Source organism: Filicampus tigris, chromosome 12, assembly GCF_054856515.1.
Source record: "Filicampus tigris isolate MCC_2025a chromosome 12, RoL_Ftig_1.0, whole genome shotgun sequence".
In the NCBI taxonomy this organism is placed as follows: domain Eukaryota; kingdom Metazoa; phylum Chordata; class Actinopteri; order Syngnathiformes; family Syngnathidae; genus Filicampus; species Filicampus tigris.
In genome coordinates, this window is record NC_141228.1 from 13,804,109 (window position 1) to 13,820,953 (window position 16,845).

Sequence of the window (16,845 nt, forward strand, 5' to 3'; positions counted from 1 at the left end):
GGTTCCCGCTCAGTGACGGTGTCTGTTTGTGTACCCTGCGACTGGCTGGCGACCAGTTCGGGGTGTAGTCTGCCTATCGCCTTTCGTAGTCAGCTGGGATAGGCTCCAACACTTCCCCGCGACCCTGTACAGGATAAGCCGTTTGGAAGATGATGATGATGATGATGATGGCTTCGTTAATTTTTCCAGTGGTGTGGAGTAACGATATATAAATACTTAGTTACTATATGTAAGTAGATTTTCAGACATCAAAACCTTAGTTGTGCATTTATATTAATGACAGTTTTTTACTTATACTCTCTACATTGTTAAACAGATAACTATACTTTCTATTCCTTACTTTGTCAATATAGGCTCGTTTATATTTTTATTTTTTGCTACTGTACTGGGAAACATTTCATGCCCCCAAACTCTTTGCCACGACTATGAATAGTATCATTTGTCTAAGTAGTTGTTATAAGTACACCTCTGCATAACAGCACCTTATTAACATTCAAGAAAACCCCAAGAAGAAAAAAGAGAGCAATATAGATCAACTTAACAACAAAAATAACTTTATTATTTTTTTGCCTCTAACAGAAAAGATTTGAAGTACCACTGCCATCTACTGTAGTAGATGTGCAGTTACACTTTATTGTTGTGGACTTATAAGGCAGAAAAAAGGACATGGAGAAATGTGAAACAGGGAACATTAACGATGATGATGCACCAGATTTTAAGAAGCAAGATATTCCCTATCCATGGCCTTATCCAAGAAAATTGTTTATCAGCTACAATAATGATTAGTGGCAAATAGATTGTCTTGTGCCAGCCTACAAACCATTTTGAAGAGGAAAGTCAGTTACAATAACAAATTCACATTTTTTTTGAGAAAAAGTTGTAATGTTGGGTGGCAGGGTGGTTGACTGGTTAGCACATCCGCCTGGTTAGCACGTCCGCCTCACAGTTCAGAGGTCGTGGGTTTGATCCCGGCTTCGGCCTCCCTGTGTGGAGTTTGCATGTTCTCCTGCATGGGTTTTCTCCGGGTACTCTGGTTTCCTCTCACATTCCAAAAATATGCATGGTAAGTTGATTGGTCACTCTAAGTGAGTGTGAGTGTGGATGTTTGTTTGTCTGTGTGTGCCCTGCGATTGGCTGGCAACCAATTCAGGGTGTCCCCCGCCTACTGCCCGAAGACAGCTGGGATAGGCTCCAGCACGCCCGCGACCCTTGTTAGGATAAGCGGTATGGATAATGGATGGATAGAGTGAAGTTGTAATGTTATGAGAATAAGATCCCATTTTATATTACTGCGAAGTCATATCTTAAAAAGTTAATCAAAAAAATACAACTTTATTCTTTCATTATGCCTTTTATTGTGGAAAAGTAAGTTGTGGAAAAGTTATTGTGAAAAAAAATATAGAGATGTAAAATATTTATGTAATGTATTATTTACCGTAAAATCTTTTACATACACGTTTAAACTTTTTTTCTCAGTCTCCTTTTTTTAAATTTTTTTTTTTTACATCATCTACTAATTATCAGACCCATCTTTATCAGACTTCATTAATGTGAATCACTGCTGTTTTAAACTTGATATTCTATGGCTCATTTAATAAACGACGAAAGCACTGTGGTAACGATGTTCATGGACCAGTTAGACCGGCTGCGTCTCCTCGGTGGCGAGAGCCAACTCCGCCTGCTCCACCAGCTCCGGTACTCAAATCACTCAGAACGCTCAATCGAACCAACGGCAAACTGTCCAGGGAGGCACATTTAGACATACATTTTATTGATTTATTTTTTTTATACAAATTTGTCATTTTCTTGGAACAAGAAAAGAAATTGTGTGATTTGAGCAAAATGGGTGTAAGTAAGATTTTCTTATTCTTCATTATTTTAGAATTATTTTCTTCCAGCAAAAATGTGAAACTAAATCACATATTTTTCTCAGATTTGAAAAAAAGGAATACAAAATATGATACAGAAATATTTTTTTATTGATTTATATTAAAGATTTGACTATCGTATCAGTAAGTTGTCGACAATGATGCTGGTACTTGTTCAGGCTTGCCGGCCTGCAGTCAATAAAAATCAAACTTCATTTAGTGTGCTTGATAGGAAACAAGTCTTATGATTATTGAATAAATAATACATCATAACCTAAGTTTTCTGTTTTGCATGTTGACTATAAAATGAGGTGTGCCCAGAGTTTGTGGGCACATTCCTGTCTTGATTCCATTTGACTAATTGACACGATGGTATACTGTACCTGTTCTTGAATGTGTACCCTTTTTTTAAAAATTTTTTAGTATACTTTTTAACAGATAAGGTGACACTGGTGGATGGAAGTTTTACCAAAGCGAACTTTAGATTTGTTAGGGATGCAAACTATTGTGAAAAATAAATGAACAAAATAAAAAAAACGATAAAAAATATACTCACAAAATGCATATTATTAAATTCATGAGCAAGAGCAAATCGCTACAGATATTTTTACAAGTTTTGCTCAAACCAACCAATTGCAGGAAAGAAAAAATGCTTATTTTATTGACCCTCTGGCCCTGTGAGGCTGTTTCTGAAGGCTGCTGGCGGATTAGATTGACATGGCAGCACATAGATGTGAATGGACAACAACAACAAAATCAAACATACTGGACATGAGGAGATTGTAAGAAATAAAGTAATACAATTTAAATTTCACTGACCAAATATTAGAATTTTAGTTTGTAAATCAGGTCTCTGGTTGAGCGACGCTCAGACAGACCATCTCATATCAATATGTAATGTTTACACAAGTAACATTTATACAAGTGTCAATGTATAAGACTAAGTAAACTGAAATCAAATAAAATTAGACCCTTTGAAGATGCGTGACAGACACATAATGGAGTGGGAGCAGGAAGCTTTTTGTGGGACCATCCTGTTACCTGGTGGCATTTTTTTTGCGGTCTCAAAAAGTACAGAAAAAGCCAACTGCTCCCTGAGATGCCACTCACAATATTTTTGTGAAGTCTCACGCGACCCAATACGTGTCAAAAACATTCCCTTAAGAATAGGTTACAGATTAGCATCATCGAGATAGAATAAAAAAGCTTGTACCTTTTTGTGACACATGAGGGGAGGTCACAGAAGAGCGTAAGAAGAGAAGATTAAGAATCTATGTGAGTGTATTCAATGAGTGCTACGTGTTTCAGAAACAAAAAGTTCAGGACCTGATGTATCCCACCTTGGCTGAGGAGAAGGCCAGGCACAAGAAGAAGCGTCTGGTGCAATCACCTAACAGCTACTTCATGGATGTCAAATGCATGGGTAAGTCACACTTGTATCACTCAAGATAGGCTGATAACTAAAAACATACTTGGTTGTTTGATTTCACATTTGATGAGTGGGCGGGCGCTCCAGAAACGCAACTCTCCGCATACGAACAATAAATACTCGTTTTTTTCCACGTCTCCTTTAAATCCCAGGCTGCTACAAGATCACTACTATCTACAGCCATGCCCAGACAGTGGTGCCCTGTGCTGGCTGCTCAATAATCCTCTGCAGGCCCCGTGGAGGGAAATGCAAACTAACTACGGGTGAGATCTCTTAAATGTCTGGTCATTTTCTACGTCCACGGCGTTCATGTGGGATGGAACTAACATTTACAAAATGTCTCTTGGCCATCCAGGATGTGCCTTCAGGAGGAAATATCACTGAGCGGAAATCTGGCAGCACACACCCTGACTGGCAGGATCACGGACAAACTCGAGTTTGTCAACGGCTACAGATGCACTAGTCTGACAACTTCAGTCCACGATACCTGCTCGTTAAATCATGTCGTGATTTAAAACGTGTGGTTAAAAAAAAAAAAAAAAAAAGAACACCAGTCTTGTCATCTACTGCGCACTGTACGTAAGTTTAGTGAGAAAAAAACAACCCGAGAAATGTCTCCGATATATTCTGCTCCTTTGTCACAGAAATGGCAATATATCTCAAATGAAATGTTATTGCTGTAAAACCATCACACACATTGGAATTCAGCCCCAAAAAAGTCCAATCAGTTAAACATTTTTGTAAAACATTTATTAGGTGACATGGAGGGGATTTTGTAATAGTTTGAAGTACTTCAAAAATGTATTTAATCATAATTGGGGGCGTTTTTAAATGGCGCTGGCATGAGATGACATTAAAGAAAATGGTGTTGATAATTTATTGTGCGTGTTGTGAGTTTTCTTTGGTCTTGAAAGTTCCCCTGGCGTCAAGAAGTGATAAAAAGAACAACAACAAAAAAGAGGCAGTACTACACCTAACATTATTCTAATATATACAATAAGGATCCGTGGTTGATCTTAGTTGACAATGCTTCCAGTGGTTTGGGGGTTACAATTGCATAATCATAATATTGGTTACATTATTGCAATTCTATACAAGTGAAAATTTAAAAATCTGGAAAATTAACTCATAGGCTATATATGTAATACTTTTAAATTAATTGTATTGTACCAGACCTTAAAAAATGCCCATTATGAAACACAAGTGGGTGTTGTATTTGACCGACAGACACGAGCCTGCCGCTTGTGTTAACTAGCTGCATTCACCACTGGGTGGCGCCTCAGAGTCATGCTGCCATTGAGAGAAGTAGGAAAAAAAAAGTAAACTTTCATTGTGCTTCTTCCACAACTGGGACGTGTAGGTGGGGAAAAACAATGTCGAACTGGACAGTTTCTATTTCAAATGGTCAAAATAAATTGTTGGGAGGCAATTTGCAGTTTTAGAGGAATTGTGTGTTTAACTTCCCGTCTTAAGACCAAAGCTGCATCTTATAAAAAATAAAATAATAATAAAAAGAACATCAAGGGACATCTAAGTAATCCCCCCTTACTCAAGGGATGTTGTGGAATGGAGTTGAACATTTATGGAATGTTACATCTCATCCGTGAGTGTGAGTGTGTGTGTGTGTGTGTGTGTGTGTGTGTGTGTGTTTATAAACTGTTTAGTTCCTGCAGGGTCTGGTCCAGGACTTGATGCATGTCCAGATTCTCCTCTTTGGCATGTGACAATTTTTCTGCAAAGACAAAGCAAAATAGACACAGTGAACCCTTCGCTATTGTGAAATACAACTAAGCATACAAGTGTGATGATTAATTCCGCAATGTGGCTTTTGTCACAACAAACTCTAGTCCCCAAGACACTATTTTGGTTAAGTTGTGCAACATGCAGACAATCCAAACCACAATGATGTGCTTATCATGCAATCAACAGCAGATGCCTTTGCAAGGGGAAGGATAAAATATGCACAGATAGTAGTCTGACCAACCAGCCACAACATTTGGTTTAACGGAATGAGCTAATGGGATCAAATTGAAAGATTTGTATGAATCATGTGGCCTTTACATACCGTAGTTCCTCAAACAATGGATATGGGGCGTTGATTTACTCAACTGAGTAATGCAATTTAAACAGCTCAACTTATTAAATTACCAGCCAGGCATACAAAGTGTCTGTCGAATCTAAAATGAATAAATACTAAATCCTGTATAGTTACGGTGTATTTTTTCAATCGTTATCATTAATTTTTTTCTTTCTTTCCCCATTTAACAATGTTAGCAAACCTATTCTAACAACTTTTTTGATAGTAACCAGTTTGAGCAAAGTTAGCTGGCACAAAACAAAAAAACTCTAACATGAGACATGTTTATTCTTTTTCTTCTTCTCAGAATACGTTAATTAAAAGGGAAACAATTTAGTGTGTAGCATTTTTTTTTTATTGTGCCGAGTTTGTATTTTGTAATTTGTATTTTACATAAATGACATGACATAATATTGCGTTTGTGGAATATGAGTTAAGCAGCAAAAGCCACCTGTTTTCGTGCATCTCAGGGGGCGGCCATTTTGCCACTTGCTGTTGACTGAAAATGGCATCACAGTTGCTCAGGGGTCAGGTTACGACCAATCATGACTCAGCTTCAGAAAACAGGTGAGCCGTGATTTTTCGTTACCTGAGCCCTGAGCAACTGTGATTTCATTTGCACAAATTTGTTTCACTAACCTTTCTGCTTTAGTTTCCATGTTTGCGATTGTAAGTAGCATTTTGATAGACTTTTTAAATTCTAAAAAGTCAGGCTTTCTAAACTAAATATAAAAAAAACATTCTTATTGTTTTTTAGCATATAAAAGGAAATACATGAAAATTTGAAGCTTAATTAGTAAAACCTAAAATCTGAGTCGCTGCCAAAACCACAATTGTGTACTAGGGACTCACCTACTCAACTTGTAATTACTTGCACTCTTATGTTTTCTGAAAATGTGGTTTATGCCTACTTTGTACCTAATAAAACTTTAACAACATTAATCATATTGTTAAATGAATAAATGTGCATCTTATTTTTTGATGAATTTCAAGTATTAGATGTTGTGAGCCTATGCAGATGAAATGTTCTGACTGGTCAGAGGTCATAAAACCAACAAAATCAGGTCAGAAGGTAAAATAAACTACAGTCACACAGTCTCACCTTATTCATACAGTCTTTGTCAACGCACTTGCACAAGAGTGCAAAACAGTGTAAATGATTGTCACTGGTGCCGTTTTACATGAATATGCGAGCATGAATGATGGCGAAGACGTGAGCGGCTATGTAGGAAAGAGAAAGCTTTTAATTGGCATTTGATAAGATGGACAGAAGGCACGTTGAGGAGATGAATTTGGGCAAGAAAAAGTGCCAAGCTCGTCTACAGAGATGTCATGTCATTGAGGGCATGGTCCAGCTCCTCACTAATGGCCTTGTACTTCAGCTTCTGAGCATACAGCTCATCTGGAGGTCGGCAAGTACAGGCGGGTGTCGAGGAGAGCAGAGCCGAAAAACAGAGCGAGAGGCAGGCGGGTAGGCAGGCAAGCAGAGGGAGGAAGGAGAAGAGGAGGGGAAAAAACAAAACAAAAGAGGTCAGCATGACAAACACGAAGGATGGAATGAGCGAACGCTCGCACTTTTCTCTGCGACGGACATTTTGAAGATGTTGACACATTAAACACAATAAAACCAATCCAATGCAGCGAGCACTCTGATGGGGACAAACAACGTAAATAATCCTGCAAACCCGATAAAAGGATATCAAAGTACATAAAAATAAATAAATGAAAACAAAAAATGACAGAGGGGGCTCTTTAAAGGAAAAAACAACTTACATCTCAGTCTTGTTTCATAGGTATCAAAGCAGATGGTATGTTAGGGACACTCATGTACACAGCACATACTTATGCGCAAACAGTTTATATTTAATACAGAGCAGCGGTCTTTGCTTTTATATTATATATATTTGTGTTTATGCTGTATATCTCCCCGTTCTTTCTCTGTTGGGTGGGACAGTAAAGATTTGTACAATGACTATTAACAGTCAACATCTCAATGCATTTCCATTTGTTCTTCTTTCTTCCCTTTTCATTGCGACCACTTTCATTATTTGCAATGTTTTGATACGTGTTATTTTATTTTTGGAATAGTGATACTGACATAGGACACCATCTCTGAGGTCTACAGTAGGAGTATCTACAGTAACTTTAAACTTGTTCTGTACTCCATGCAACAAAGTACAAACGCTGGTTTCCTTTGCATGGACTGTATTTTTGTACATAGCGCGCAGAATTAAACTCATACCTTCCAGGTCATCAATGGACTTTTCCAGTTTGGCCACTGTCCTCTCTGCAAACTCTGCACGAGTTTCAGCCTGATGGGAACACAGACAATAAAATGAGATTACTGAATGCAGTGAAATACGATGCTTATGGTCCTCTGGGTTTTGATTTGAAAAACGTTTTTTTTATGAGGTTGTTTGTTGGAGAAATGAAACTGGAAAGAAATGGTCATAGAAGACCACAATGTATACCACTGGACATCCTCAAATGGTTTATGATACTGCATTCTGATAAATATTGCGTTTGTGGAATAAGAGTTAAATCCACTTGTTTTTAGCCATCTCTGGGGACCGACATTTTGTCACTTCTGTCAACTGAAAATGACATCACAACTACCCTCGGCTCAGGTAACGACCAATCACAGCTCAGCTATAGAAAAAAGGGCAGCCGTTTTTGTCACAATGTTTCAACTAGTGGGCTTGCATAGACCATATTCTTGAAAAAAATATGTTTGCGTTGACTTCCTTTTTACATTTTTTTTTTTAAATCATAAAATCTTTGACTTATTTCACCCATGATACAGTCTATGAAAATTCAGTAAAAAAACAAAAACATAGGGATGAATGAACAACAAACGCACCTCCTTCAGTTTGTCAGTGAGAATTTTGATTTCCTCCTCGTACTTGTCCTCCTTTTCTGAGTACTATTGACAAACACAACACACACACACACACACACACACACACAATATTATTACCCAACACGGTAGCTAGTTGTCTTTCCACTATGACTGTTGGTGATCATACACTTTGTCTCACACTCACAAATCTAAAAGGAAACATCTGATCTGACTTCCTCACCTTCTCCGACTGGGCTTCTAAGGACTTCAGGTTGTTGGTCACATTTTTCAGTTCCTCCTCCAGGTCGCTGGCTTTACTGTGGAAACATTCACATCGAAAATACATGAGGGTCACCGACTTTACCTATGTATAAAAAACTGTAAAAACTAACAATTACAACACTTTTCTTCAAATAATTTTTAGTCCTTGGAGTCGCTCTGCATAAAATGACAGTAATTCCAAAATGGTACATAACATATTCTCTTCAATTAAAACTGAAAGTTTTCACTTCAATCACATTTTGATTGTTAAAAAAAACAAACAAAAAAACATTGTCCTAATTTGCCATTATTGCACATTATACATTAAAAAAACAACAACTTTTTTTACCATTCTGAGAGCTCGGCCCTCTCCTCGGCTCGTTCCAGATCTAACTCCAGGATTACCAGCTTGCGAGCCACCTGGAGGAAGAATAACAGGATATTAAGCCTCCGGAATGTCTTCAAAATTAAAATGACCCGAGTCAATCTCGTTCTTGGAACTCTCAGAGTCAACATCTCACCTCTTCGTATTTGCGGTCGGCCTCCTCAGCGATGTGCTTGGCCTCCTTCAGCTGCATCTCCTGAATCTCCATCTTCTCCTCGTCCTTCATCGCTCGGGTTTCGATCACCTTCATTCCTCTAGGACAGGCAGGGCAGGTGGTAAAAAACGATGTTTTCCTACAATTCTTCATGAGCTATTGACAGTGTTTGTTTCGCAAAGACTTTATGATAATATGTAGTATCTACCTACAAGATTCAATTAATTCCACAGCCCGTATGGTATCTAACCAAAAGGCATATAAGTAGACAAAAAAAAAAGCAAGCAACATTTGAGCATCTTATAGTTCCATTTCGTCCAAGATAGTTTCTAGCGAGCCTGTTTGTGTAGTAGAGGTTTTGGCTAACGTGCGCTAGCAAGCTGAAGTTAGGTATGGGTCATTCTGTATATCCCAGACCACCAAAGATAACAAAAGTCAAATATTTTAATATAATGCACTACTGAAATTATCGGCAAAAATTTTAATGTTCACATTATAAACCTAATTCATAATGACCTAGCTGCTCATATTAACTGGTTAGCTCAATGACCTGTTTAGAGGTTTAGCATTCTCACAGTTTTAGCATCTGTAATTTTATCCTTACAATTTCTATGTATCTATCTATCAACCCACCAATCCAGTAATTTAGGTTATTTAAATTAAATGTACAGTTAATAAAGAATTGACTTTGGGATAAAACATAATTGTATACATTTCGGCATATTATGGATGCAAATATATGCAAATCTGTCACGGGACAAGCTTGTACTTTTGTGCTAATGAACTACCTGTACTATTGCAGTACTATCAATGACAATAATTATATTGCAAGAGGAAGAATCACATCATGGTATCAATGCCCAGGTATAATGAAGTGCTCTCTTGACACTTGCGCAAGTGCAAACCACTGAACAAATTACCTAAGTAATTACCTAGGTAATTTGTTCAGTGGTTTGCACTTGCACAAGGGTCAGAGGAAACGCAAAGGGAACATCATGCCGCCACATACAAACTGCATGTGTCATGAGAGAGAAACCAGCTAACCTCTCGCTCTCGTCTGCAGCCTTCTCGGCCTCCTCCAGTTTCTGCAGCGCTGTGGCCAGCCTCTCCTGGGCCCGGTCCAACTCCTCCTCCACCAGCTGGATGCGACGGTTCAGAGCAGCGACATCACCCTCCGCCTGAAAGACCACAGGAAAGGGGGAAGATTCATTTAGTCATTCATTCATTCAACTTTAACTCATCCAAGATGGCGCACCATCCCCCCTGCGTTAAACAGGAACAGGGGGAAATGGCACAAACAGGAAAGGTTGAGAAACTTGACTTGCAAACAGCAAAAAAGGCCTGTACCTTCATTTTTCTTGTCTAGACTGCACATTAATTTGAAGGCGTACAAATTCATTGTTCTAGTCTGTGTCCACATAACAAAAAAAGGCTCCAAAGTTTAATCAAATGTGTCATCTCTCAATTTAATTGCTCAAAAACGTTGGGCATAATAATGGATTAATCGTGTAATTGTGCAGCAATAATTCAGAAGATTGTGTGGAACTGACTGTAGCAATTGAGACAAAATTGAGTATACTACTTGGCTGCAACCAGCAAAGGTGCTGTTGATTCAGCTTCAACTAGTTTTATGTCTAAAGAATAACAACATGATGTCAGTTAAGTTAAGGAAGTTGCGTATAAACTGCCGCGTAAGTATAGGTTGGTGAGATTTTCTTTGGGGGGGCAGCCCTTTTTTGGGGATTTTGTGCCTATTCTAAACATATATTTTCCAATTGAATCGACACCCCTTTCCATTTTTTCCCCCGAACCCAAACTGTGTTGTACTTCTGATGTCCAATTTGAAGATGGTGTTTAATAAAAGTCTGCTGGAGGTCCTTGGTGGACATCTGCATGATAGGACATCCCTGTAATAAGATTTGACAAAACCAAAATCCTTTTTTTTTAATATTTTAAGATTGTTGGATTTGACAAGTGAAAGCAGTCAATTTCCGCTGACTCTGCATGTACAATTGAGTCAGGTGGGGGGAAATGGACGTCTCCTCATTTGCTCTTTGTAAACAAAGGCAGGAGGAGGAAAAAGACAATAAACAGACAACTATATAGGAATTTCCTCTGAGTTGTCCAAGGTATTTGTCAATCCATCACCTCCAGTTGGGGCTGCAAACCTGAGACAAAGTCTGCATGAGACGAGAGACTCAACTCTAATCTGATACAAAGAGATTAGAGTTGTCAGTCTTTTATTTGCTCATAGAAATGACCACTTAGTGAAACCTCAAGCACTAAAAATGTACTTCAGAGTCTGGAAAGAGAGCAGCTGGCAGTTTCTAAGACAAACACGATTCTGTGTTCAGTTACAGGGCAGAAGTTAGTAGGTCAGTGACTCATTAAGCTTGTCATGCTGTCCAGAAGTCAGATCTACAGCAAGCCAGAGTGCTTTTCACTTGGATTAGTAGTGGCCATTTGAAAATTGGGCAAAATTGAAAGAATACAATAGGAAGCATTGCAGAGCGGTCATGAGCTCAATACACAGCAGAAATTAACTGACGATAATCTCGGTCCAATTTGGCTATGCAAAAGCAAATGACACTATCCTAGGAACATATTGTTGGTGACCCCCACTGTGTATCCACCACACATTTAGATTTCTTCATGTACTGGGGGTTATGATGTAATTCACTTTCAACGGTGACGACGTAACCCATATTTTTAAGTACCAGGTACATCAGAATACACCATAGTCTATCATTTACAGTACCTACACGAGCACAGTAATAAAGTAATCACATTAAAAACACTTCTAGCCCTTAAATATAAAGCACTCAAATGAAATACAGTAAGTACGGTGGTACTAGTTATTACGCAAGATTCATAACTGTAAGTTGGTACCATTGTAAACCAAGGACCCTCTGTTTCACCAATCTTCAGGGTCATTATTAGTTTACAGTACATCAGCAGACCTTAATGCAGCTGGTACAGGATCAATTCCCACTCAATGTGCCCCACCATTGACTATGAACAGGTTCAGTGGTTAGAAAATGGATGAACCCTTCAACTATTGAGGAAAAAAAAAAAAAATCAATGCAGTCTATTTTTCTTAAAGTTGACAAAAGGGGGTTGATTTTCAGCCAGTATTGTGAGCTCGGATATTGCCCCAAAAAAATGCTGACCTGTGTTCTGCTCACACAAAAGCAGCTGGATTATAAACATGGTCTCCAGGAAAAAGCATCCAAATTGGTATGTCCAGTAATTTAAGGAAGGACATGATGAAAACCACTAGATCCTGCTTTGGTGGAAACTACTGACATGAAACCCGAAGTCTGGGCCACTTTGGTTGCTAATATGCACTGCTGCATATGGGAGTGGTGTAAGGGTGGCGACAACCAGTCACTGGGTCAGTCGGATATTTCAGGAAATGAAGACATGGTTTCCTTTTGAAAGCAATGTAGATTTATCCATGTCGTCGCTGCGCTGTTTTAATCTGCTGGAAAGTCTTTCCACTTCAAAATTCTTTCACTATTTTCCAGACTCCAACTCCGCTCCTCTGCAGCCGGGGGAGGCTACTGACATCAGGCAGGAAATGTCTGGCGAATCAGAGCTGACGTGTGTTAAAACAGTTAGCAGCTGATAAGAGGAGAAAACCTAATCCACCGTAGGGTGAATGAAAAGCACTGAATGGGCTCAACACCGTCAAATCGACTTTGAGCGGGCTGACATCTGTCGACAGCACATCTGGCTCAAGAGAACAGAACTTGGGTGGAACCTGAAATAACAGAAATGACCTACTACTTCCTGAATTGTGTGCAACAACGAACACTGTTGGAGTACAAACAAACAGGCTTTTCATGAGCTTTAGGTCAACTAGACGGGACGCATTCGTGCACTTCCAGACATGCACACTACAAACTCTCATTCAAATAAGTTCTACCTCCCCTCAAACACAGACATAATTGCAAGATCGCAATTGAGTAAAATGGTGTCAGTGATCAGGTTTCCCTAAAACCAGAGGAGGGGCATCTCTTGAGGAGACCGAAAGTTGTTTCAAGAGATAACAATTTTAAATAGCCCAAACTGGCATGCCTGTAATTGACAGTTTTTTGTCCAAAATTCAGTAACTTTCAGTTTAAAAGATGCCACGATAACTGTTGCTATATTATTCATCTAGAGTTAACATTGCATATTAAGTTAAGTATGTCCAGAAATGTTGACCCATGTATTGTTAGCCGCATACAATGTTGCTGATTATCATTTTTTGCTGCTTTTGTTTTCATATTCACATCTGCATATCGTCGCTGTCCTGTGAAAAACACTTACACATTTTTTTTTCTCATTTTCTTATTGTTACATGAATGGTGTTTCCGCATTACGGACATTGCATTAATGTGAAAATTTTAAAAAAGTTTCCAAAATGGTAGATAAGTGTTTTTCATAGGACAGCGAGGATATGTAATATAGCACTGTATAGACCATGTCCTTTTGTACTTTCTAGCTGTTAGGGAAGAACCCCGTCTTGCAGAGTACAACATAGTGAAACTGTAACTGTGGTGAACAAATGATAAGATATACACTCGTCTTCATGTATAACTCCAAGCAGGAACGTCATAAAGTTTCTTGACAATCACTGCTGTCCATAAACTTATCTGTCATTTGGATATGGTCCAGATCCTACAGGACTGACCTTAAAAGACATAGTGTACAGATACAAAGCATTGAGGGGGCTTTTACGAAGAAAATCAAGGACAAGCCTGGCATGAATCTAATTACGAGCTAATTCCAGGGCAGTAGGCTAATGAGCGACACAACGCCGCTGCGGTTCAGTAGAAGTTATTCCTGACAAAACTGTTCCCTACTCAAGACATGAATATAAGTGAGTGCAGTGGAGCCCTGAAAGCCAAATACGGTTTTGTGCTAGTTTTCTATGTAAATGTAGTACGTCATTGTATTAATGTTAACAGTGGTTAACTTCTTTTAGACTATCAATCAATCAATCAATCAATCAATCACATTTTATTTATATAGCACTTTTCATACATAAAAATGCAACTCAAAGTGCTTTAAAACATTCAAAGCAAAACATAGAATTATCTTCAATCAAAAGAAAAGATAAACTAGTGATTTTACAACGTTAAAAAGGGAGGTGCATGAGGTGTGCCAATCATTAAGCTGTTGCGGTTGCAACATTGTCATTAAAATGTAATGTTTTATTACTTTCACTGTTACTAGTAAGAGGTGTTACGCTTGAAACATCACATCTACAGTTAATAAAGGTTTTATGATGGTAAAAATGTGACCCCCATTGTTGTTTTCGTTTCCCTCCCAAATTAGAGCTCCTTGATTGCAATGGTTATATAATGGGTTTCCATATATTTGCTCGTAACTTGCATAAGACTGGTGTTTCCTACAATTGATCTGTGTGATGATTTTAGAGTTTATTTCAGACCAAAACAGGAAAACAGCTTTACATTGTGTCGTCAGTCCAAAAATAGAGGTCAGGGTTTTTAACTGTCCCCCTGGTCAAGTAAACAACCCAACAATAAAACATTTTATATGCCTCTTTTGGGCACTGACTGAATACCATTGCCAGTCCAGAGCGGTGATTTGGATCCAGGTTGTCTAAATGTACCCTAATGCAAACAAGCTAGGCTGTTGAACTTTGCAAGCAGTTAGCAATGGTTTTGTAGCCCCATTGAGTTCTCAAGGTACTTTGTCAAATTTGCACCAAAACCAATTGGCGTCCTAATAAAAAATGGTTTAAAATTTCTCAGTGTTAGGTTTGTGATAAACAATGGCTACATTTTAATGCTGCCCTTGTGGCTAAATACATGCCGTTAAATGTAGCAGGTTTGCATTTGCATGATGCATTGATATTAAATCTGCTGACAAGGCACTGGAAAAAAAAAACCTTCCACTCTTGACACTAGTTGAAGACTTGTTACATTTGAGCAGCAGCAACATTGACATTTGTTGTTTGTTTGATCATTATTTATTATCCATCTGTATTATTCGTCTTGGTCACTCAACCAATTCGGTCAGCTAAAAACATCTTAAAGCATAAGAGTAAATCTGGCTTCTGCTGGCACAGACTGCACAGATCATTTCAACTAAATCACACAGTCTTGGTCGGCATAATCGCGTAATTATCTCGCTGCCACAAAGCCACCGACGTGGGAGTGTTCTCCAAAAGGCCTGCCGCTGACGATACGCAACCGATATGCATTATATTTGGAAAGTTGAGCTAGCCCCTTGGATAAACTCCAAAGAAAACACAGCAACCAGGAAGTCATTCTTTCCACAGAATGTCGAGTGTGAGAGGAGAAGAAGCCCGCTACTGCAGACGTGATGACAACTTCAATTTAAACCCGCCAAGCAGTGAGGAAAGTTATGCTTATGATGGAAAAGACTGGCATTCCGCAACCCACTTCTGCATATTCTTGGGCGTAAATGACGGATAGTGACACAAATAACTGGAATTGTTACAATATTGAGCAAGAGTGCTATGGGGCCATTGTACTCATCACTTTGCAATTCTATCCACTCTAAATTCTTCAAAATGTGCAGTAGAATGGAACTCTTGACTTCTGAAGTCCCTCAACTTGGAATCCAGATAGAATTTTCACTGAATTAACTCTGCACGTGTTTCGCTGTATCTTTGGCTTTTCCTCACGGATGACTGAGCAGAAGTGTTGGTTCTGTTAAGTCGGTGGTTTTATTTTGGCTACTGTTCGACTTCCTGTTTTCTTTGTTCCCCTTCCTGTCGAATCTTCTGTGATTGGTGTCGTGTTTTTGAGTTCATCCGTAGCCTGCAGTGCAACATTAGCTGTTAGTGCGAGACACAAGCCGCCGACTGGCTAGCTACCACTTGCCTGATTGAAAATGTGGCAAATCTAAATTTGAACAAACTGGAAGTCAACCACCATCAGAGTGGACTATATTCAACTTTGGAGTCAATGTAATGTTATTAGCATTCTGTCATGACAGGCAACAGCCAAATGGCAGCCTAACTAAAACAATAACCCAGGGGTAAGAACAAAGTACAAGCAAATGCCAAAGGTGGCTTTCTGATAGTTCCTTCTGATGAGGTCATGCTTTGTAATCTGAGCATGTCATTGCCAAAAAATTAGCAGTTGCATTTACAAAACCTATTAAAGAAAATGGGACTACACACACACTGAAATACTACAAATTGCACAAAATCTAATCATCCGCCCTAAATGACTTCACCCTGCTTAAACAGAACCATCCGCCGGCTTGAAGAAGCCACCAGACGCTTCAATATGACAGCTGTGTTCATCACTATTGGCACTACACTACCAAATCTCAAGCCTGACTGCTGGCAGTCAAGGTGCATTATGGGTAGAGTAGCTGCCAAGTGTTGAAAAGGGAAGATAAATGTGTGGAATAAAACTTGGGTCTTTCCAGTTGCGGCATTACTTTTTTTCTTGAACAGACCATGGGAGACAGAGAGCAAGATTTGAGCTTTAGATGAATGGCTGTTTTTTTTTTTTTGGGGGGGGGGGGGGGGTGCACTGAACCCGCAGTGCACTGCACACATTTCATCTTCCTGTGAGACTGGGTCCACAGTGACAGGAAGTGCAAGCCAGAGTTGGCAGGCAACATCCTGGGCAGGGCAGTCGACGTTTCTCAAGCATGCATGCTTTATGGTAAACAAAATGCAGCTTCGGGTTAAAAGACAGAAAAAAAGGGGGAAGTCTGGTTTCGATCTATAAATAACCAACAAACATCTTATTGAGAACTTAAAGTAGCTCTTCAAACAGTTTAACAGCAACCAGGTCAAATTTAAGACATCACTGCAATACTGGACACTAGTAAAA

General features: G+C 39.0%; 2 protein-coding genes across 4 annotated transcripts in view; one reads left to right on the top strand and one right to left on the bottom strand.

Moving 5' to 3' along the window:
* Positions 1–1,521: 1,521 nt before the first annotated feature.
* LOC147138604 (small ribosomal subunit protein eS27-like) lies at positions 1,522–4,174 on the top strand. The gene is made up of 4 exons (XM_086047343.1): positions 1,522–1,848; positions 3,177–3,291; positions 3,450–3,560; positions 3,653–4,174. Exons 1-4 carry the CDS (start codon positions 1,843–1,845, stop codon positions 3,679–3,681), a joined length of 261 nt encoding a protein of 86 aa, XP_085903469.1. The 5' UTR covers positions 1,522–1,842; the 3' UTR covers positions 3,682–4,174.
* tpm4a (tropomyosin 4a) overlaps positions 4,026–16,845 on the bottom strand; it is a 68,231-nt gene continuing 55,411 nt past the window's right edge. For 2 of the 3 annotated variants that reach the window (XM_086047337.1, XM_086047340.1), the window contains 7 exons: positions 10,058–10,191; positions 8,996–9,113; positions 8,824–8,894; positions 8,455–8,530; positions 8,235–8,297; positions 7,617–7,686; positions 4,026–5,029 (listed from right to left, as the gene is read on the bottom strand). In XM_086047337.1, the coding sequence (XP_085903463.1) occupies positions 4,947–5,029; positions 7,617–7,686; positions 8,235–8,297; positions 8,455–8,530; positions 8,824–8,894; positions 8,996–9,113; positions 10,058–10,191 (615 nt within the window). In that variant the 3' untranslated portion in view covers positions 4,026–4,946. Of the gene's footprint in view, positions 5,030–6,027; positions 6,777–7,616; positions 7,687–8,234; positions 8,298–8,454; positions 8,531–8,823; positions 8,895–8,995; positions 9,114–10,057; positions 10,192–16,845 lie in introns of those variants that run through there. The other variant, XM_086047339.1, reaches the window with a different exon arrangement.

Bases quoted from the DNA above. Each gene is read 5' to 3' on its own strand.
- LOC147138604 (XM_086047343.1), top strand. The intron at 3,292-3,449 runs GTAAGTCACACT...TTTAAATCCCAG, and splicing joins CATGGATGTCAAATGCATGG to GCTGCTACAAGATCACTACT. The intron at 3,561-3,652 runs GTGAGATCTCTT...TTGGCCATCCAG, and splicing joins GAAATGCAAACTAACTACGG to GATGTGCCTTCAGGAGGAAA.